At 51.5% G+C, this 23,185-nt stretch overlaps 1 protein-coding gene across 13 annotated transcripts in view; it reads right to left on the bottom strand.

Moving 5' to 3' along the window:
- Positions 1–23,185, bottom strand: part of MSI2 (musashi RNA binding protein 2) — a 404,970-nt gene that overhangs the window by 354,978 nt on the left and 26,807 nt on the right. For 8 of the 13 annotated variants that reach the window (XM_061390043.1, XM_061390044.1, XM_061390046.1 and 5 more), the window contains exon 6: positions 7,803–7,892. The exons of 4 other annotated variants lie outside the window; for them this stretch is intronic. In XM_061390043.1, the coding sequence (XP_061246027.1) occupies positions 7,803–7,892 (90 nt within the window). Of the gene's footprint in view, positions 1–7,802; positions 7,893–16,639; positions 16,700–23,185 lie in introns of all 13 variants that reach the window. One more of the 13 variants, XM_061390045.1, reaches the window with a different exon arrangement.

Here is a 23,185-nt window from a genome sequence, read left to right as displayed (position 1 = left end):
GGAACCCAATCCATCCTTCAAACTAGCCAAGGGTCAGGAAGAAGACTCAAAAGGACAGTCATCTTCCAGCCTTCACAGGCTGCCCTAAAAACTAAAACATTATTTTTTTATGCTGTTTCTACAGGAATCCGTATTCCCACTCCCAGCAAGCAACTTTTTATAAAGGACCTTTTGTAAGACAAACAACCCACTTCCCAGTCTGGGGCCACCTGAGCCCATGGAGCTACAGGGAGTATGGGCCTTCCATATCAAGCAAAAGAGAGTGGCAATGAAATGACAGGAGACGAGGAAGACCAGAGCCCAAAAGGACACAGGCCTCTCAGAGCAACATGCCGAGACGAAAGAGAATGGGAGCTGGGCTTGGTCCCACACGAGGCTGAATCCCAGCCACTAAGTAGGCACACAAGAAATGTTTGTTACTGAATTCTGTGTTAAGTCACTGAGCTTCAGCTTCCTCATCGTTAATACGGGGCAATTAAAACTGCATCATAGGATTTAAGCAGAAATTAAATTTAATGAAAATATGCACATGAAAAAGTTTGGTACTTAGAACAGAACCAGCACTTATGACCCTCCATTATGTACTAGGAATTTTACATCCATTATCTCACTGAATCTCTGAAACAACCTTGGGAAATGATGGCGATGGGGGCCGGGGGACAATGTGTCACAGTAATGGCTATTCCTGTTCGGTTTCCTCCAGCTTGCGACCACCAGAAGCCCAGCACATCAACCCAGTTAGTTCTCACAACAAACAAGGAACCTGTGATCCCTGTGGAGCCTGAACTGCAACTCAGGTCTGCTTGACCACAGAGGCAAAGTCTCTCGGTAAACACAGATGCAGTCACTCATTCCTCATATGTTTACTGACCATCTCCTGTGTGTCAGGCTCTATGGAAGGCACTCGATACAGAGCAGAGAGCAAGACAGACACTGTCTCCACTCCCACGTCGCCTACAGTCCAACAGGGAGAAAAAGACAATTAAGCAAGCAATTATTACGATAGCAGGTGGATTCGTCAGGATTCTCCAGAGAAACCATCAACAGGAGATACGTACGATATGAGAGAGAGACAGACAGAGACGAAGGAAGGGGTATTTATTTCAAGAAACTGGCTCACCATTAGGGGAGGAGGCAAGTCTGAAATTCACTGCACAGCCCAGCAGACTGGAAATTCAGGTTAAGAATCGGTGTTGCGGTGTTAAGTCCGAAGTCTACAGGGAAGACCAGTAGCCTGGAAACCCAGAGTTTTCTCTGTACTGTCTGAGGTACAACTTCCTGTTGTACCAGAAACCTCAGTCTCTGCTCTCATGACCATCAGCCGATGAGATCAGGCCCACCTCCACATTACAGAGGGTAATCTGAGTTAGTCAAAGTCAACTGATGGCAATGTTAACCTATCTCCAGATTCCTTCACTGTGGTATCTAGAGTAGTGTTTGACCAGACAACTGAGCGCCACAGACAGCCTAGCCGAGTTGACATATAACAGTAACCATCACTGGGGCAGAGTTGGGGGGGACACGGTATACAGAGCATTAAGGAAATACAGAGGAGAAACCTGACGACAGGATTTAGGAAATGTTGGAAGATTTAAGAAATACACAGGCATCAGAAGCTCAGAATGTTCCTCAGAAACTATGTAAATTTACTTATCAAAGACTTATTCCTCATATAAAACGTACCAGGGACTCCCTAGTTAAAGGAGGCTCCAATGATAACTTAGTCCATCAGTCTGCTCCCTAAGATGCTATGAGGGGTATCCTCACACCACCTTTTCATAAAGTGACTCACAGTGGTACACACCAAGACTCTTAAGGCTGGCAGCAGAGCCCCTGAACAGCAAGGAGCAAAAAAAGCAGGAGGGGAGTGTGCATCTAGCGATGACCAGGTGCCCCAAATTCCCGGAAACACACGAGGTCAACAGAATCTCCCTGCTCGCCATCCACCGAGGACAGATGGCCGAGTCCCACTTAACATCTTCCAGCCTCCTCCGAGTACCAGAGCTCCGGGATCTACAGCTGAGCGCCGGGAGACAGCAGGCTGGGGAGGGAGGCGGCAAGGGCTACGTTTTATTATTCAGTCCCCACAAGGTCATCTATTTGGTGAAACCGCGGAAGAAGCTAACTTTTTAACGAGCAGCTCTCAGTGGGAATCACTCTCTCTGTCTCATTAGCAGGCACGAAGGGCTCTCCTCTGCGGGCGGCAGTGAACTCCAAGCCCCAGAAGGCCTGCGGGTGGACAGGGACAGGCAGAGTCAAGTGCAAGAGGCAGGCGATCACTCTTCCTCATCAGGCAGGGGAACACGTGGGCCCTAACCCAGCCTCCCTAGGGGCCTCTGGCTCCCCGGCACCGCCCCACCCCACCCCGGGGAAGGCAGGAGCAGGCTGCTCTCTCCTCCACGTAGACGGCCGGCTGGACGGAAAGCCGGTGAGGACCATCAGTTCCATGCACTCAGCAGACGTTCAGTAAATATATGGTGAATGGACGGGTGCACCCAGACCTCCTACTAATAGACCAGCGACACCACATCCTCTCTCAATACAGACGGCGCAGAGGCTTGGAAACGCTTTCCACCGGAAGTGAGGGTTCACAGAGAGACTTTCACGTGCCATGCGGGTTTGTGCTACCTATCCATAAAGACCCGGGATCAAGGGTGTGTGTTAGTCACTCAGTCGTGTCCAATTCTGTGTGACCCCATGGAGCCTCGCCAGGCTCCTCTGTCCATGGAATTCTCCAGGCAGGAATACCGGAGTGCAGAGCCATTCCCTTCTCCAGGCAATCTCTTCAACCCAGGTCGCCTGCCCTGCAGGCAGATTCTTCACCATCTGAGCCGCCAGGGAAGCCAGGCTGCTCGCTCCTCCATGAGGACGGCTGGACGGAAAGCCGGGTCAGAACCGTCGGTTTTACTCACTTGGAAGGCTGAATGGACAGATGTATCTAGACCTTCTATTAATACACCAGCAACACCACGTCCTCTCTCAATACAGATGGCGGCAGAGGCTTGGAAATGCTTTCCCACTGCAAGTGAGGGTTCACAGAGAGCCTTTCACACACCATGTGGGTTCATGATACCTGTTCATGAAGACCTGGGATCAAGAGAAGGCCACCAAATGGCAGGGAGGCAGAAGAATCCTGGCCTCCACGGAATGCAGCTCTGATTCGAGCGCATCAGTCTTAACCTGAGTGCCAGCTTCCTCTTCCGTAAAACAGGACTGCCTCCTTCCAGGGCCGTGCTGGGGGCCCTCTCCACACTGGCCGCCCTCCCCCTTCCAGAACCTAGCTAAGTGCCAACCACGAGGAGGGCCCAGGGTCTGAGGCCCAGACCTCATCGGCAGCCACGCACCATCGTCGACACGCTTGGGGCTCCATCAGCCAAGTCCCCGGCCGGGCGGGCTGCTAAAGGCAGTGCTGGTGCTGAAGCAGGTTCTTTTCTCAGGAGGTTAATTTATTAATCCTCCTGAAAGCTGTTTGTTTGGGAGAAGAATGCACACCGGCTCCAGGTGAACACGTGTTGCTAAGGACAAAGGCCCAGAAAACAATACCACTCCTGCACTTCTCCTCAACGCTGGAGGCCCCAGAGACCCCTGGCTTTCTGCAAGACCCTGCGAACAGTGAGAAGGTCCTCTGCACGTTCACAGGGCCCGGGGCACCCTCTGCAATTCTGCACCAGATCACGGCCCTGAGTCCCAGCTGAGGAAGCCCTTCCTAGAGCTGTGGCGAACACCCAGTCCTCCCCCTAGGAACGCCCTTGCCGTCGCTGCCCCCAGGGTCTGACCTTCCCATCAGACCCGAAGCTCCCTGAGGGCCAAGCCCCTGCGAGCTGATTCCTGCCATATCCCCAACGTCCCACAAAATACCCAGCGCACAGTAGGCGCTCAATACATGTTTGCTACTCTGGACCGGGACCCCTAAAATGAGCTGCAGTGAGTTCTCTGAAACTGAAGGCAAAGACCTCTGTGTGGGGGCCTCTGGTGGCGGCCGTGCCTGCGCGTGGAACCGTTTTCCTCAGGAGAGGGCCCAAAGGTTTCCTGTCTGCCAGCAACAGCCTCCGAGGTGAGACAAGCGCTGGGCTCCCAGGCGGGAGCTGGGATGCAGCCCTAACACTTGCCCCTCATCCTGAGGGGCCGCAGACCATAACGGCCTCTCCTGCTTCTGCCTGCCCTCCTCCCTCCTTCCAGACCCGCCGTCCCTTCAGGAGCTCCCCCCAGCCCACCTCCTCTGAGAGGTCCCCCTGGCGCCCCCAGCGGGAGCCTACACTCCCCCCACTGGGACCACAAGGGCCAGCGGGGGCCACCTGCGTGACACCTCCCCCTCGAGTTAGCCATCGCTTAGCCCTGGGGTACTGACACCCCAGGATCCCACTAGTCTGTGAACTTCTTGAAGACAGGAACTAGGGTCGTCTTCCTCAAGGTGCCCGTCACACCAGGAGCTCGATGACTAAATGCGCCTTTAGAGGCATTCGGAATGGTGTGACCAAATAACAGACTGCAGAGTCCAGGCTCATTTTCAGTAAAGACTTCTATTTATACAATACTACTACTACAAGACTTTGTTAAAAATACTATCCCACCAAACAAACAAAATCAACTAACAGTACTTTTCCCTGTTCTCTCCCAGACCCTGTCCATAAGCACAGGGAAGGTTTATGATACATAGCAATATTCAAAATATACACACAACATTAGCCTCCAACTTCCTTCCCCCTTAACACGGGCTCTCTAAACATGCTTTCACTGGAGACCGAAAGCCTGTATTTTGTCCTGCGTTTCTCCTCATGGGGTTTCTAGAACAACCAACCCAGCAGATGTGGAGCCTTGCAATCCCATTCTTTTGTAACAGAACGTTTTTTTTTCCACAGGCAGCTTCTCTTCCCCAGGTGTGAAAGCAGATTTTCTTTCTCATTCTCCAGAACATCAAAGGTCTATTTTCACATGGGAGCTCTCAGCTGAACACGTAGTAACACGGACTAGCCTCACGCATGCAGATCATCGCTGGCCAATGGGTCCCCAGCACAGATCTGGGAACCACCGCGTGAACACCCAGCTCCTGGACTCCAGCATCCCGCCCAGCCCCTCCCGGACCTCTGACCCCCCCACCCCCACTGGGAACCTGGCCCTCTTCCCTCTGCTCACCACACTACAAGGGCATGATCTCCCTCTCTTCCTCACCAGCTCGCCGGCCAGGCCCCATCCCGTCCCTGATGCTCGTCTGGGGCTGTCCCCAGCGCCTCCCCACAGCCACCACCACACACCCTGGGGACCCTGCCTGGACTCTCGTTTATCTGCCTGTTTACATTAAAAGGAACAGGATGCTCCCATCAAAGGAGGAAAAGGCAGGCTTGCTGTCATTCTCAGGGCCTTTCAGAAAACAAAGGGTCAACAGGACCAGGCATCATCTAGACGCTCCTAACACAATATATAAACCCCCAGAAAAGTGTGGCAAATTAAAAAGACGCTCCCCAAATTCTCCCAGCACAAAAGAAAAACACCTCTGGCTCCATCCCAAAGCAGGAAAACAGCACCAGGGAAGATGCCTCCTACCAAAGCAATGGGTTTTGTGTCCCTCAATGAGAAGTATGTTCTAGAGTCCAAAGTCCTTTCCCTGAAAAACAAGCCTGACGCTCAACCTCCTCATTGACTGGGGAAATACAAATAAAACCCACAACAAGGGCTTCCCTAGTGCCTCCAAGAGTAAGGATCTGCCTGCCAGTGCAGGAGACACAGGTTCAATCCCTGGTCTGGGAAGATCCCACATGCTGCGGAGCGACTAAGCCCGTGTGCCACGATCGCTGAGCCTGTGCTCTGGAGCCAACTCCTGAGAGCCCGTGCCCCCAAGAGAAGCCACCACCATAAGCCTGAGCTCCGGAGCTGGAGAGGAGCCCCTGCTCACCACAACCAGAGACGAGCCTGCGCAGCTACAATGATCCAGCACAGCCAAAAATTAATTACACACACACACACACGAGACACCACAAAACTGGCAACAATTAAAAAGTCCGACAATAACAACTGTTGGTGAGAATCCAGGGCAATGAAAACTCCTACCACTCCAACTACTCCTAGAGTACAAAACGGCAAGGAGGAAGTCTTTTTTTAATACTTATTTATTTGACTGCAACAGGTCCTAGTTGCAACATGCAGGATCTTTTAGCTGAGGTATGTGGGATCTAGTTCCCTGACCAGGGATCAAATCTAGGTCCTCTGCACTGAGCGCACAGAAGTCTTAGCCACCGGACCACCAGGGAAGTCCCAAGAAGGAGATCTTCAAACACAGTTTCTAGCAAACCTAAGCTGTTCAGACTGTATGACTCAGCCATTTGAGTCTACTCTGATAAACTCTCGCATACATACATCAGGAAGTATGCACAAGGATATGCGCAAGGATATTCATATGCACAGTTTGAGCAGACAAAACAAATCAAGAACTGGAATGTCCATTAAAAGGAGAAAAGACAAAGTGTGGTCCCAGTGAACCGCAGCTACAAGGCATCAGCAGGACAGCCCGGGCAGACGGCAAGCTGGACACCACAAACACCAGAAAGTATTCTTCAAGGCTGGAAAGCAGCCAGCCTCACAGGGTGGGTGCATGGGGGCTTCGAACTGGGGAGAAACACACAGGGAGGCGAAGGGGGCTGGGAATCATATTGCAGTTCACAGCCACGTGGTGACTACGTAGGTTACTGTTTTATTGGTGTTCATATTTGACTCAGGCATGTCACATGTTTTTCCATCTATGCAACATTCTATGCGGGGTCTGGGGCAGGGGTGGAGCTGAGGGTAAACTCAAGGCCTCTCCTCTCCAAACAACTGGTTTTCCTCTGGAACCTCTTGTTCTCTCTAGAATCTATACGTGTTAAGGGCTCTCAGTACTGACTACCACCCTTTTCCCTTGAGTCAAGTCAAAATTCTATCTAGGGGACACAAAACCAAAAACCCCAATTCTATTCAGACTGCAAAGCAAGATCTGTGCTAGAAAAATCTCTGCAACCACAGCACTTGCTAACTGGGCTTGTAACAGCACAGAGAGCGCTTCCAGGATGTTTTACCTAAGAAGGAAGATCCCAGTGGTGAGCATTCGGCACCGACATCCCTCTTTCAGAGAAAAAAAAACAGAGCATCCTGAGACTTCCTAGGGCCCAGGTCCAAGGTACACAGAGGTTCCTTCTGGGGCATCACCAGTGGAATGAGTTCCTTCCTTAAGAAATTCTTCAAAGGGCTCATCCTCTTATGACATAGAAATGCCTGGTCTTTTCCTGCTCAATTCACCCTTCAATCCAGCAAAAGTTTCTCTGTATCACTACTGCCTGCATCTCTCTATATCATTATTGTCCCCAAAGGTGCTGGTGGCCAGATGTCATCCTGCCCATGGAGCAACCGCCCCAGCCCAGCCCCGCCCCTACTCTCTGCCCATCTGGTTCACCTGATTCACACACCACCTCGAACAGCGCCCGCACCTCAAGTCCTCCCTGAACTCCCAGGAATGCACCCCTACACCGCCATCCCCACTTTCACCCGAGAAGAGTCATCTGGGGTTCAGTCTCTAGTCCTCCCTGTCTCAATCCAGTCTCCAACCTCGTCACAGTTCCAGCTCCTGAAATTCTATTGCTGTCCAAGGAAACTGATCCCAGGTATTAGGTGGATAAAAATGCCTTTCTCCCAGCAAAACCAAAGCTGTATTGTAAACCACACCCCTGCCTCCACCTCCATCTTCTCTCTTCCTCTAAGCCCACCATTTACTACATTCTGAATCAACTTCCTGATCGAATATAATAACAGAAACAATAATAATAACGCATACCTACCGCATGTCTAGGATCCTGGTGGCTCAGTGGTAAAGAATCCGCCTGCCAGTGCAGGAGACGCAGGTTCGATCCCTGGGTCAGGAAGGTCCCCTGGAGAAGGAAATGGCAATCCACTCCAGTATTCTTGCTTGGGAAATTCCATGGACAGAGGAGCCTGGCCGGCTACAGTCCATGAGGTTGCAAAAGAGTCAGACATGACTTAGTGACTAAACAACAGGAGCAGCATGTTCTACAATGCACCTAGCAACATGCTGGTCAATATAAGAGTACACAAACAGGAGACAGACACAGGCGCCCATCTGCATCGCCACGAAACGGGATTCTGCCAACTGAAGAGCAGACTGCAAAGGGATATGTATAAAAGGATCTCTTACTTGTAAATCATAATGCATATTTTTAGTACAAACAGAAAAAATATGGAAGAATATATTCTAATTCATTAACAGCTGGAGGACAGGCAGCTCTTAGGTACCTTTACCTGGGATGCTACGAATTCTCTAATGCTTCATTTTTTATTACAAACGTTGGTTATTTATGTAATAGGGAGACTTTTTAAATGAATTTTAAAAGAAACAGAGCCAGACAAATCTCCAGTTCTCAGGAAGTTTCCAGTCTGGTTGCTAAAGTAAAAGTTAATACACAGAATGAGAGTGAACAAGATCGCATAAAAAATCCAGTTACCAGCACCTTCCAGGAGAAGTGGGGCTCCCAGGTGGCTCAGTGGTAAAGAAGCTGCCTGCCAGTACAGGAGACACAGGAGACAGGGGTTCAATCCCTGGGTCAGGAAGATCCCATGGAGGAGGAAATGGCAACCCACTCCAGTATTCCTGCCTGGAAAATTCCATGGGCAGAGGAGCCTGGTGGGCTACAGTCCATGGGGTCGCAAAGGGTCTAACATGACTGGGGGCACACGCATACACTCCAGGAGAAGGACGGAATATCACAAGATGCCAGTTGTCCATTGTGGGTAATGAATGCCACAGGAATCAGATGCAAAGATCAGCTGGCCGTAAGTTTTTAGGAGGGTGGGCAAGCAGAGAGGGATTTGCTACCACAATGGATGGAGAAGCAGAGGGGCGGCATAAAGGGGGGCCAAGTCAGGAGCGACAGCCTCCCTGAACTTCCCCAGTTTCTAAAGCGGTATGAAATAATCTGCCCTCCCTGTAAGTGGCCAATTCTGAATACGCAAGCCAAGTATAATCTCGACCAAACCAAAAGGAATATCCCACATACACCTTTTTAAAAAAACTTACTCTGAAATAACGTTAGAATGACTCTAAGGAATGCAAAAAAAGTCTAGAGTTCCCCTATACCCTTTACCCAGCTTCTTCTAATGTTAATAACTTACACAAACCACAATACATTTATCATACCAAGAAATTAACATTTGTTCAATACTCTTTTAACTACAGACATTTTTTGGATTGCACTAGTTTTTCCACTGATACCCTTTTTTTCTTCCAGGATCCAATCCAGGAAACCACACTGCATTTAGGCTAACTTGTTTTTAAACAAACAAACATTTTATGATTATTTACTCTCTCTTGCTAAGAAAATGTGCTGGCACTCAGGGCGAAGACTTTGTCCTTCTCCTCATCATCAAAGAAAGCAATCTTTGACAGATCTGCCAGCCTCCAAAGGAACAGAATTTGATCTACAGTGAGATAAAAACCCAGACAATGACCAAACCTCTTAACCCTCCACGAGCGGCCACAGCCCTGTCCTCTCTCCAAAGCAACTAACTGGTATTTAAAAGTAATTTATGTTAATTGCAATCGGGCATATATGGACATTACAAAGCAAGCTGGCTTCAAACAAAAAGGCTCAAGGCAGGAGCGTAACAAAAAATTAATTTTGTAAAAGACCTATTTCTTATTCCAGCTTGTTTTTAAATATATGTTCTGAGTCACACCCCATTAACCGTCTCAATTTATTAATAATCTCAGGGCAACCAACTATCTCGGACCACGCAAAGATGAAATCTTGCATAAAAAAGAAAATGAAGTATCTACACACAAACATTAAGCAGGTAGTCAGCTGTGATGACCAGAGCGAATTATAATTTTTTTGAACCACAATCTGTGGTAGGGCAAAAAGAGGAAGGTACACAAACGAGTAACTCAAACTTTGCAAAGAAAAATTTTCTCCTTGAGCATGAGATTATCAGAAACGACTGGTTCAAAGAAAGTGCTCTGGAATTCCCTCCACATAACAGAAGTCGGTGACAGGAGAAGGCCCCGTATTCTCAAAGACCCTTCTTTGAGCTGAGGAAATGACGGTGCTATTTTGGCATTTTAAAGCAAGAACAAATACTTTCGCTATAAAATCCACTTTGTAGACTGAATCAGTGAGACAGCTGTTTATACAGAAACCTTTTCCTCTCTGCCTCCAAGCCCCTCAGCGATTCATATCGGTAATAAAACACTGGCTAGAACAAAGAAAAACAGAGTTTGAACAACAGAAAAAGGCACCAACTGCACACTCCACCTTCATACCAGTCCAGCCCACTGCTCTGAGTGACGCATCTCAACCTCCCCTGTTGGTCAAGGAAACAAGATGCCGCCAAAGCAGACCAACTTTGGGGGGCAGAGCCAGAATCTGGGTTCTCGTTTGTGGAAAGCGCTCCACGGGCGTGCGTCTTTGACATGCCCGAGGCTCTGAAGCCAGCCTTCTTTTCAGCCACGGGCACCTGCAGGACTCGCTGCACCTCTCTCCGTCTCCATGAGCCTCCACACCAAGCCCCACGGTGGCAGGACCCCAGTGTTAATTCCTGAGTGACAGAGGAAGACCTGGAAGGACAGGAAGGCACGTGGCCATCCCTCATGGGAAACAAAATGCCAAGAATCCCGTTTGCCCCGAAAGGTGAGCACCTTCCCACAGTCCAAGTCTTTCCCATTGACTCTGCAAGACCCAAGTCCAGTGTCTCTCCCCCCGTGAAGCCTTCCCAGCTCTCCCCCTACGCCCCCCTCGCAGGTCCTGTACCTCTTTCAGCATCCTTCACCTGTGGGCTGTAGCACCTACACCTGCTGATAACCTGCCTTCTCAAACACTGCAACTCACGGGCCAAGGAGACCCCTTCCTCAAAATTGTAACCCCAGCGCCATGCCCTGCACCCAGCCCAGAGCCCAGGATCAACAAATGTTTGTTCAGTGAATGAACACAACTCAGCAAACCCCCAGAAACCACATTCCTAAATGCTAATCACCGCTCGCTGCATGAATAATGAATGAAGAAATGAACTAACAACCATCTCCTTGTTAGCCAAGTTGCCAAGTCCTTCGGGAGCACAGAGAAGGGGTCAACTGACTTGTGGCCGACATCCGCCGGTCCAAAGACGAGACGGCCCGCCTTGAAGGGGGCCGCAAGCCGCAGGGAAGGGGGGCCACGCCCATCCCACAGCTGGCAGCACCCTGAGATGTTACCAGTCCAGCTCACTTCCCCAGGACCACAAGCCCCCAGAGCTGGTCTCAGTGTGGCAGACTCGGGGATGTCAGCGAGAGAGCCCAGCTGTCCGAGAAAAGACTCAGCCGTGCCTTCGCCCACAACGCACCCCAACACTCATCTGGCAGAGCCCCCTGCACCTGCCAGTACTTAAAAACTCAAAGCCAGATGCTCAAACAGCACCCAACTGGAGTGTTCTACCGAGCAAACAATCCAAGCTGGACTTATAAGAGAGGAGGCCCCGACCTCCTCCCCACTTGCTGGAGTAAAAAGGTCATACTCATTTGATCTCGTGCTGGTTAGGTCTGGATGCTCCCAAGTCTAGGATTCACTCTATCCATCAAACAGAAACAAGCCCGTCTGCAGCATGTACTGCTTGCAAACTTGCGCATGGTGGCCGTTCTGACGGGTGTGAGATGGTGCAGATGCAGTCTTTGACTGAGTTTCTCTAATAACTAGCAATGTCGAGCATCTCTCCACAGGCCTACTGGTCACCTGTATGTGTGCTCTGGAGAAATGTCAACCAGGTCTTCTGCCCAGTCTTCAGTTGGGTTGTATGAGCTGTTTATATATTTTGGATTTTGAAATTAAGCCCTTGTCAGTCACATAGTTTGCAAGTTATTTTCTCCCATTCCACAGGCTGCCCTTTCGTTCTGTTTCTGGTTCCTTTGCTGTGCAAAAGCTTTTAAGTTTGATTAGGCCCCATTTGTTTATTTTTGCTTTTATTTCTATTGCCTTTGGAGACTAACCTAAGAAAACATTGATACGATTTATGTTGGAGAGGGTGTGGGGAAAGGGGAATCCTCCTACACCATTGGTGGGAATGTAAGTTGGTACAGCCATTATGGAAAACAGTATGGAAGTTCCACAAAAAAACTAAAAACAGAGTTAGTATGTGACCCAGCAACCCCATTCCTGGGCACAGGCCCAGAGAAAACCATAACTCAAAGAGATACAAGAGCCCCAGCATCCACAGCAGTGCTGGTCACAACAGCCGAGACACGGAGACACCCAAATGTCCCCAACAGGGGAGCGCACAGCAGCGCTGCTCACAACAGCCGAGACAGGGAGACACCCAAACGTCCCCCAACAGGTGAGCGCACAGCAGTGCTGGTCACAACAGCCGAGACAGGGAGACACCCAAACGTCCCCCAACAGGTGAGCGCACAGCGGCGCTGCTCACAACAGCCGAGACAGGGAGACACCCAAATGTCCCCCAAGAGGGGAGCACACAGCAGCGCTGCTGACAACAGCCGGGACATGGAGACACCCAAATGGCCACCAACAGGTGAGTGCATAGAGAGGGCGTGGTGCACACGAAACGCTCCTCAGCCATAAAAAATAACAAAACGATTCCACATGCAGCGATATGGATGGACCTAGAGATGATCATACCTAGTGAAGTCAGTCAGAAAAAGAAAGACAAACACCACATACTTATGGTACTCACCCCCTACCACAGACACCATTACATGTGGAACCTAAAATACGACACAAATGAACCTCCCCACGAAGCAGAAGCACTCGCCAACACAGCAATCGGACTTGTGGTTGCCGGGGGGAGGGCAGGGAGGTGGCCTAGGAGCTTGTGGTCAGTGGACGCGAACCATTACACCTAGAATGCATGGACAGGAAGGCCCTACTGTACAGCACAGGAACTGTATTCAATGTTTTGGGATAAACAAAATGGAAAAGAGTAAAAGAATGTGTGTGTATACACACAGGCGCGCGTGCACACACACACACATAGACACACATACATAAAACTGAATCACTTTGCTACGCAGCAGAAATTAATACAACACTATCAATCAACTATAAATCAATTAAAAAAAAAGGGAACTTCCCTGGTGGTCCAGTGGCCAAGACTCCACGCCCCCAAAGCAGGGGTCCCAGATTCCATCCCTGGTCAGGCAACCAGATCCCACATTCCCACGCACCGCTTAAGACCTGGTGTGGCCAAATAAACACAATAAATAAAAACCGGCGAGGCTGCCTCAGGAAGCCTTCGTGAGGGTCGTCCGTAGGGCCCGTCCACCCCCTTACCCACACCCCTGGGGACACACAGAACCAGACATGGATACACACGCCTGAGAGACACAAAGGTGTTTTCAGCTTCTCTGAATGACCCTTAGGAAAAGTAAACACACATCACCTATCCATCTACATCTAATATCGAACATTCCTTAAAGAAAAAAAGCACTGACTATATAGTCAGAGAATGTGCTATATACATCTAAGAAAAAAAACTGTAATTAGATGCATGAGGCCTTTCTAATTCTGCAGATAATCAAACATGGCAAGGTACCATGAGTACTGCCATATCCTTGCTTGGGTGGTGGTGGGGGGAGCGGCACAGCAGCCTTGGCCCCACACCACCCCCTCTTCTCTACCTGGGGCCAGGAGCCCCCCAAGCTCTGCACATACCCCTCAGCGGCTCCATACTCCAAGCCGGAAGCAGGACAGGCCACGTGAAGGTTCTTCCAAAGGTTAGGGCACTGGGTCACCCTCTTCCCAGCCTGACCTGCCACCCCGGGCTCTGCAGCAAACCCCACCCTGATTCACCAGGAGCAGCTCTGTAAACCACAGGTGCTCAATACTGCTGACCTAGTAAATGGATTTTTTTTAATTTCGTTGAGGATAAGCAGTGAAGTGTTGAAATGTTTCTCAAGTGTGACCCTCCACGAAGAAAAGAACATACTACGTTTCGGTTCAAAAGATGAGCTCTTTACCTAAAAGGCTCTTACTCTGGAACTTTTGGTACTGGGAATGACCTCTCTCCCCGACACAGCTTTTGTAGGCTGATGGGTTTTTATAAAGAGGGGCACACCTACGAGAAGGGGGTCCTTTGTCAGAGCACAAGGGTACATTCGCATCTCCTTCACTTCCCTAAAATCTTAAGCCCCGACAGGCAACTGACCAAAAGGCTACAGGAAAGGCTAACTCTTTCATCACTGCTGGCCTCAAATGCTCCCAAAGGCAACGTGGGGTCACCTCGCCAATGACACCCCTGGAGGATCTGGTGACAGTCCCAGACACGGGGGACCCCAGCAGCTGCAGATCCCAGGGCGAGGCATTCCCCAGCTCCATTCCTGACGAGCACCCCAGGGGAGTTCACACCTGCACTGGCTCAGCCCTGACTCACTCTATCTCCAGACACCCGACCCTCTCCCACTCCCCTGGGATCACCAGACCCAAGGCCACAAGAGCTTCAAACTCCCACCCCCCACCTTTTCATACTCACTTGGCCTCGTTCATGTCCAGGCCCTGGTCTCTTAAGTAAGGGGTCTCCCTCAAACCCTTCTAAAAGACGACTCTGGTCCTCCCGTCGTTCACAAGCCTTAGGGATTCCAGCCTAGCTTCGGGTACAGGTACCGCATCTTGGATGGAGTGCAACATCCTTCCTGCTCTTGCCCCCAGACCACCTGTCCAGCCTCCGCTCCCACCCAAACCCTGACCCCACTCTCCAGCCCCCTTCCCCAGAGGCCGCTGCCTGACTGCTCTCTCTTGGGCTCTGAAAGTGAAGTGAAATGAAAGCCGCTGTGTCCTGTCCAACTCTGTGCCACCCATGGACTGTACCGTCCATGGAATTCTCCAGGCCAGAATACTGGAGTGGGTAGCCATTCCCCTCTCCAGGGGATCTTCCCAACCCAGGGATCGAACCCAGGTCTCCCGCCTTGCAGGCAGATTCTTTACCAGCTGAGCCACCAGGGAAGCCCTCTCAGGTGCCCCAATCCAGTCCCTATAAGTGCACCCCTCCACAGGGATCCATCTCCTCCTCTGTTCTCCTGCCCCCGCCCCCACCACAGCATTCTCCCAGCCCCATGGAGCGTGGAGGCTCTTGCACTTTGTCTTCAGCCCTGTCTCTCCATCTCCAGCGCGGTGCTTGGATGGCGGCGGGGAGGAGGCCTCAGTCTGTGCAGTTACCAGCCCTGTCCTGCCTGCCTCAGTTCTCAGAATCGGGTGCTAGCGAGGCTGGGTCCTGGGTTCCACCACCCTGGGCAACCTTGCCCTCCATTTGGGAGAAGTCAGTTCAAGGACCAGCCACCTGATCGGCAGTCCTAAGAGGGGTGAGGCCGGAGTGTACAGGCAGCGCGACAGGACCCATGCCCAGGGCAGCGAGAACCGCGCCAGCGTGTGCCCTGCTGATGACAGGTCAGGTGCGTCAGCTCCGCACATAAGAAAAAGCAGCAGTGGATCCATCTTTCAGCATCCTCTAATGGTACTAAGCAGCGTGTTTAGCTGTTATTTCAATAAGCCTTATTAAGACCCAATTTTCTTGGGTCTTCTTTCAGATTCTGCGGCATTAAAAGCCTCGCTGCTTAATTACATTAGGAGCACCTGTATATATTATGTGCAATAAATCAACTTTAATTTACCACCGCACAAGGCTATTCATCTTCTCCAGGTTATTTATTGCTCAGTATTATTGGTGCTGAATTGTATCCTCTCCGCTGTAAGAAAGAACAGTTGGGATAAGAAAAGGCAGAGCTGTATTGCAGAATGCTCCAAGATCCCGATCACACATGTACACAGCAAAAAGGCAAGGAAAAGAAACATACAAGAGAATCTTGGCAATCTGCTGCTTGCTATTTTCCCTAAACACTCCCCAAACATTTTGATGTTTTCTATTGCACGTGTGCACACACATATACCAGTTACCCATTGAAACAGGCCCACAGCTCTTGCAGGCAAAGTGAGAACCAGGCATGGGACGCCGGCTTAGCCAGAAGCAGGGACACGTTGAAGGCCAGAGCAGACGGTTTCCCTGCCACCTCACCACCACCAGTGCTGGCCCAGCCTTGGGACAATGCAGGCGTGCATACTCAGTCGCTCAGTCGTGTCTGACTCTTTGGGACCCCATGCACTGCAGCCCACCAGGCTCCTCTGCCATGGGATTCTCCAGGCAAGGATACTGGAGTGGGTTGCCACTTCCTCCTCCAGGGGAATCTTTTCCGACCCAGGGATCAAACCTGAGTCTCCTGCCTTGGCAGGTGGATTCTTTACCACTGAGCCACCTGAAGGGCTCACAGTGCAGGCAGGAGGACTCAACAGATCCAGGGGCAGAGAGGACAGGCTTGTAGCCATCCACACCCACCTTGCCCACCCAGCACCGAAATTTAGGCAAGCTGGGGCGGGCAGAACTGCTCCCAGGCAAGCCGAGCTGAAGACAAGTGCTGGTGGTAACCTTGAGGATCCTCGTGCCTTCAAAAACGTTGCCGTTAAGAAAGAGCAACAGGCTTCCCTGTGGTCCAGCAGCTAGGACTCCACCTGCCAGTGCAGGAGACACGGATTTAACCCCTGCGCCAGGAGCAGCCCACACGCCTCAGGGCAGCCAGGCCAGCGAGCTGCAACCACCAAGCCCTCAGGCCCGTGCTCTGCGCAAGGGGGCCCACCAGCATGAGAAGCCCCCAGCCACCGCAACGAGAGAGAGCCCGTTGAGCAGCCATGGAGACCTAGGGCAGGCAAAAAGAAAACAAACAAATCTTTAAAAAAAAAAAAAAGGCATCACAAAGTTCTCTGCAGACCCCCGCCCCAACCCCACCACATCAGCACCACCCAGGCCCTCCGCCACAGTCTTGATTTCAACCCAGCCAGGGCAGGGCCCACACGAGCATCCTGCACTGTGAAATGTGAGAAACGCTGTCACAAAGCCTCGGGAGTAAGGCTGACCGTCCAGTCCAGAATAACATGCCCACTGATAACCAAGAGGAGGTTCCTTACTCCTCGCCAGGGTCTAGGCTCAGCCCTTCCCTTCCATTAATTTCTCCCAATCACCCCACAGAAGGCACTGCTTCGCACACATTTTACAGATAAGAAAACTGAGGCAGGGAGCAGGTAATTAACTGAACCAGAGTCCCATCTTTATACCTGGCCAAGTGGTCTGCTCCCCAAACCTGCACTTTCACCCAGCAGGCTACACTGCCTCTCCCAGCCCAGATCCCCAGACCCCCACGCCCACTGGACAGGTGCCTTCTGTTCTAAATAAAAAGGAGGCAAAAGTCACTGCGACATCACGCGCCCCACAGGCAACCCATAAAGCTGTCTGGTTCCCCCAAATCCAAGATCTAAAGCCACTGCTTGGCAACCTGCTGGCAACACCCAGGTCTCATCTCTGAGCTTCACATGGCTCAGATGCAGCAAGCTTCTCTCTCCCTCGCTGACCAAATGCTAGAAACCACCGTGGTACTTGGTGCGGACAGGCTCCTTCCTCCAGCATGGCAGCCAAGCCCTTGGAAGCTAAACTAACATCACTAAATATTTCGCAGCTGCCTCCTTCTCACCAAGGGAGCTGTGATGGATTTTATGGCACACAACTGACTTTTTACAAGCACAGCAGCAACTTTCAACTTCCATTTGATAATTTGCCTTTAATCTGGGCCTAGGAAAATCCCAGGCTAACCCATCTCACCAGACACCCACTTCAGGGCTCGTCTTACAGGCGACAGAGAAGAATAAAAGGGGAGAAGAGAGGACAGCAGAGTCCTGGCAGGCAAAACTTTTTTTTTTTTTTTAATGAATTCAAGTAAAAGTCCCATTTTGTACACACAGAGGGGCCCTCTCCTGAGTGAGGAATGTGTGTGTACAGAGGACGAGAGGGCAGATCAAACTTCGAGCTTGTAACCAAACTCCTGAAACACGGGAGAACGGAGAACCAAGTACAAAGTCCCTTTGCAAAAGTTCCCCATAAAAGCTCCACAGAGAGGCCGGCCCGGGGAGGCAGCCTTCTCTCTGCCCTTTCGCTTGACCACGGAAAGAGCTGCCTGGGTCACGGCCCAGCCCAAGGGATTTCCCTGAGCGCCTTCCCGCTCTTGAATTCCATGAATATTTCACAGTGCAGGTCCACAGACCCTCGGAACACGTACAAACCTCTCCTGTCCCTCCCCCACGGACCACTGATTCTCAACCAGAGGTGTGTCCCCCAGGAGACATCTGACAGGGTCTCCTGGAGACATTCTTAGGTGTCACAACTGGGGAAGGGGTGCCCCTGGCATCCAGTGGGCAGCAGACAAGGATGCTGTGAAGCATCTCACAACATGCCCAACACAGCCCACCACACCCAAAGCACTATCCAGCCCAAAATGTCCACAGGGGCCCAGGCTGAGAAACGCTGGGCTGGAGTGCTGAGAGTAACTACACATCCACGCTCAGACCATCTTCTCACGGCCCCTACTCCTACTCCTGAGGCTTCCCCAGTGGAGACGCGGGTTTGATCCCTGGGTCAGGAAGATCCTCTGGAGGGGGGCGTGGCAACCTACTCCGGTAACCTTGCCAGGAAAAGCTCATGGACAGAGGAGCCCAGCGGGCTACAGTCCATGGGGTCACAAAGAGTCCAACACGGCTGAAGCAACTGAGCAGGCACGCCTACATGCACCTCTTGCATCACCACCCTCTCCGACCACCCCGCTAAATTAAGGAAGAATCAGAAACCCAACCGAGCCATCTGTCATCTGGATGCAGAGGGTCTGCATGGTTAGAACTTCCCTCAGTGTCCAGCGAAAGCCCCTCTCAGACAGGGGTCAGAGAAAAGGGGCGGGACCCAGGAGAAGCTGGGGCTCCAACCGACCTTTCCAAGTAGCCTGGGAGGTCAGCCCTAATTTAGCAGCCCCCCGCATGGAGGGGTGGACTGTGCAGAGAAGAGAGGAGAAGAGAGGAGGGCACGGCGAAACTTCTGGGGCCCAGAAGCCCAGAGAGCACACTGGCGAGTCCATCCAAATCAGCCAAGTTAACCGACTGATGCAAGGTCTAACCCGTGCACAAGCTCTGGTCTTGCCCAATAACAACAGCTGGGTCCAGCCTGGCTGGACCATCGGCACTGAGTAGGCACCTACCGAATGCCAGGCATCGCGCTAGGTGCTCTGGGGAACGTGTGTCACTGCCCACAACCTCCAGCCAAGTCTCTCGTTCTCACTTTACATATGACACACACGAGGCTCAGAGAGGCCATGTAACTCGGCCACGTCACACAGCCAGGATTCAATCCCAGAACTGTCTCTAAGAGAGGCTCTATCACCAAAGCACGTCGGCTCTCTTCCGCCAAACGTGACCCGGGCAGAAGCTGGAAGAAGCCCACAGTCACCCTGGGCCCGCTCTCCCACACCCAGCCCGACTGCCGTTTCTAGAAGGGTACAGTCTGATACCTCTGTCTGGTCTACCGTGTCCTGCCTGAAAGCTGGCCCAGCACCGTCCTCTCCCTCTTCCCACTCCAGGCACGGTCATGGTTGCACCGACTCTGCAGAGCAGGGTGACGGGGACCGATTCCACCCACAACCCGACTCGCAAAAGGGGGGCTGAGGACCGGGCTGGCTGTGCATGTAGCTCCGGGGGTTTAACGAGGCAGGGAGGGGGTCCTGAAGGCCTCGGTGGAGAGCAGAAAGGCCGAGGAGCACCCAGAGCCTCCTCCCGGAGCTGAAGCCCCAGCTCCCTCCACCGTGTTTGGACACCCAAACACTAATTAACAAGTGCAGAACAGAGGCATGTGACCAACCCGGTCAGGGGACAATCAACCCCCAGGAGCCTGGGGCTGAGGAACCGGGCCAGGACTGGACCGGGACGCAGGTGGTCCTCTCCCTGAAACCTGTCCTTAAATGTCCTCCCCAGGCTAGCCTCAAAGGGTTTACGGAAGAGACGACAGGCCAGCCACCATCCAGGGAGGACAGGGCTTCAAGCTCAGGAGCCCTGAAGGAAGGGAGGGAGACAAGAAGGGACAGAAGAAGAGGCCTGGAGACCACATATTTGCAGAACACTATCAGAGACCGTGCATATGGAGTGGAGGGGCTGCCTTCTCTTTTTCCCTCTTTAAATTCCCAGTGCAGAGGGAAACGTTGCTTCAGCGGCCTCCGCAGTCTCTCCAGGCCGGCCCCTCTATCGGCTGCGCTCTGTGGCTGCGTTCTCCCCTGCAGGACTCCTCACTTCACGGCGAACTTCACCCCACCTCGGCGTTTTAATGAGTAGCCCCGAGTCTCTTCCCAACATGGCCCGCTGCCCGCCCACCCCCAGAACACGCCTTCCTAACTCTGCTTGTTCACTCTGGGGAAGGGGGGCAGGTTTACGGGGAGGTCATTTTGCCTTAGGAAAGGAACAAATTAAGTTGAGGCCCACAGTGGGCTGAGGAATCTACTCTCCATCAGACGCGTGACCTTGGGAAAGGTCACTGGCAGCCCCTGGTTTACGGGCCCGGACACCCAGGCACCGTCACCTCTGAGAAGCGCGGCGAGCAACCGTAGCACGCCAAACGCTTTTATGGGGTGGCTCTTAAACACTCCAGAAATCCGTCCAATTCCTTGCAGAACAGCGAAAAACAAAAGTGTTCCCAGCAGGAGGGGGAAGCCAGGACGTGATTATGAGCAATTAGTGAATCAATGATTCTCAAAGACGCTGATTTAGGCCAGCAGTTCTTATTAGCGATCCTCGAGGAAGGTACGAGGACACAGCTTTGGGGTGGGGGGCGGATCACCACATGTCACCTTGAGAGTTTTCCCCCTCCGAACACTTAAAATCTGTGCTCGGTCTTTAAAGAAAGAACTATTTGTAAGTTGTTTCCTTAAATGCCAAAAAAAAAAAAACTGGAACTACAGTCACCAGTTCTGTTGGCCGCCATGAAATTACTCTCCCCGACAGGACAAGGAGTTCGCTATCAGTCGGAACAAGGGGTTCAGTATCAGTAGAAAGAGAGAAAATAAAGAAAAAGAAGAGCAGAAAGAAGGGGGTAAGGGAGCCGGAGGGAGAAAGCTCCCGGCTGATTCAAATAGCAGGACTTTCCCCTTCCTCATCACAAGGTGGGGAGAGGGAACAGATTGGGTGTCCCCTCCCACTGCGTCCATGCAGGGATTGACTCCTCCTCGGACAGAAAGTATCCTTCGGTATCTTTTTTAACCTAGAACCGCTGACCCTTCCAAGCACCTGTCCAGGAAAGCAGACCGACAGAAAGTGCTAGCAGCCTTGCTAACTGACGGGCAATCAGGAAGGAAAATGTTTCTAAAAATATAATAATGCTTGCTGGGAAAACAGGGTTCTGTTTACGCAGAAATCCCCAGGAATACCTCTTCGGGGAGATGTCCCTGTGACTGTTTTTAGACATGCAGTTCTATACCGCAGAACTCAAAACAACTGCTCACATCACAGCCGGCTTTCCCAGGTACTGTAGGGCTCTTCCCCGAACGGTTGTATTTGAAGGTTGCTCACAGCACACAGCCCTGTGTGCTCTCCTTCCGGCCCCGGTCCTGGAAAGTGCCAGGCCACCCCTCCCACTTGCTGTGTGTGGGGGTTTGTTTTTTTTTTTTTTTTCCTGATTTGCAAGCACCAGGAGAAGCACTGAGGAACAGCGGTTCAATGTGAAAACGAAGAAACGCCACCCAGCCTCCTAAATAAAGCCTCATCTGTCTACTGCAAACTTCTTTACTGGTTCATTTGTTTGGTTCCTGCCGCTCTGTCAATGTATTTACTCCAAGCAGTTGGAAGAAGACAGCAAAAGAAAACAACAACAAAGGCCTTCTTCCTAGGACAGAAGGAAAGGGGCACCCTTAAACTCAAAGAGCTCCCCTCCCCACCCATCCTCACCCCCCTGAAAGCCTGCTACTCCCTAACCTTGAAAACGAGAGTGTGTTCTGGTCCCTCCGGCAACCCTCTGAGCTGGGCTGGACAACCGCATTGAGGAGCCCTCTCTGAAAAGGTGAGTCCTAGCAGAGGGAAGCAAATCATCTTTTAAAAGTTGGAAAGAAAAAACTTCTGGGAAACCGAAGCTAATCTATGCACTAAACCTACTCTCCCTTCCTCCTACGGAAGCTCCGAGAAAGGGGAGGGTTTAAGGCAGAAACAAACCCAAAACCTGATCCCTGCTCAGCTCACAGCTTCAAAAAATGGTTACCAAGTTGCCTCCCCGCAAGGCACAAAACAGAGGCAGTTTTAATTCTCCACCTCTCCGCTCCCATTCCGACCAAGCTGCCTCCCCGCAGCGGGGGCAGGAGATGCCATCCATCCTTTAGCACTTCCCCTCCATTCTTCTCATCTCCGTGGTGACCAAAAACTCCTTCACCCAGATAAACAAGAATCCCAAAGTCTAAAACTTTCTTATTCCCAATAACTGTCTTTGACCGTATTTTAATTATACGCTTTCTTCAAAAACGGGGGTCAGAGGGCGTCCATGGCAGTCCTGTGGTTACGACTCCGCACTTCCACTACACGGAACATAGGTTCAATCCCTGGTCTGGGAACTAAGATCCCACAGGCCACGTCGAGCAGCCAAAAATAAATAAATAAACTGGGGTCAGAGTTTTTATGTGTGATTACAGTCAAACCACACCACCCCCATCTGCTCCTTCAACCAGCTTTACGCCCATTTACAAATATGTATATTTTTCAAATTTCAAAGCCAGCTGTGGCTGCACACCTGTAGGCAACAAACCCGTGAAGAGAAAAAAACACACATACACACCTCTGAAATACATACCTAGAGCACACAGGTTTATTTCTTGTTTGGAGTGAGAGACACATGAGTGTGAGTTCTGGGCCAGCAGCTGAACTGCAACACCCTGGGGGGAGGGGGGGGGACCAGCTCAGGGCTGAGCCTTAAGGACAACTGAAGCCAGGGCCCCCATAAACCTCCCAGCCAGAACAAACCCCGGGGTGGAGAACTGGAGGGGCCATCAGAGCACCTTCATTAAGGAGAGGCAAGCAGACAAGGAGGAAAAGAAACCAACACCCCAACACCACTCAACTCCGCAGGCCCCTTTTCTGAATCAAAACGCTGGGCCGTGCTGATTCAGAACATCAGAGCCACAAGCTTCCCCGGTGAGAGCCACCATGAACACCCTCGAATCGCCCGAAGCTGCCTGCTTCTGTTGGCACCATGTCCCTTTAAAGACTGTTTACAAATAGACAGCGATCGGTATTTCCTAACTCGAGGGTCTCCTGAATAGAACAGGGCCCCGCTGGGCACACTG

The sequence above is a fragment of the Bos javanicus genome, chromosome 19 (assembly GCF_032452875.1).
Source record: "Bos javanicus breed banteng chromosome 19, ARS-OSU_banteng_1.0, whole genome shotgun sequence".
NCBI classification, from domain to species: Eukaryota; Metazoa; Chordata; class Mammalia; order Artiodactyla; family Bovidae; genus Bos; species Bos javanicus.
This window is presented reverse-complemented; position numbering and strand designations above follow the sequence as displayed.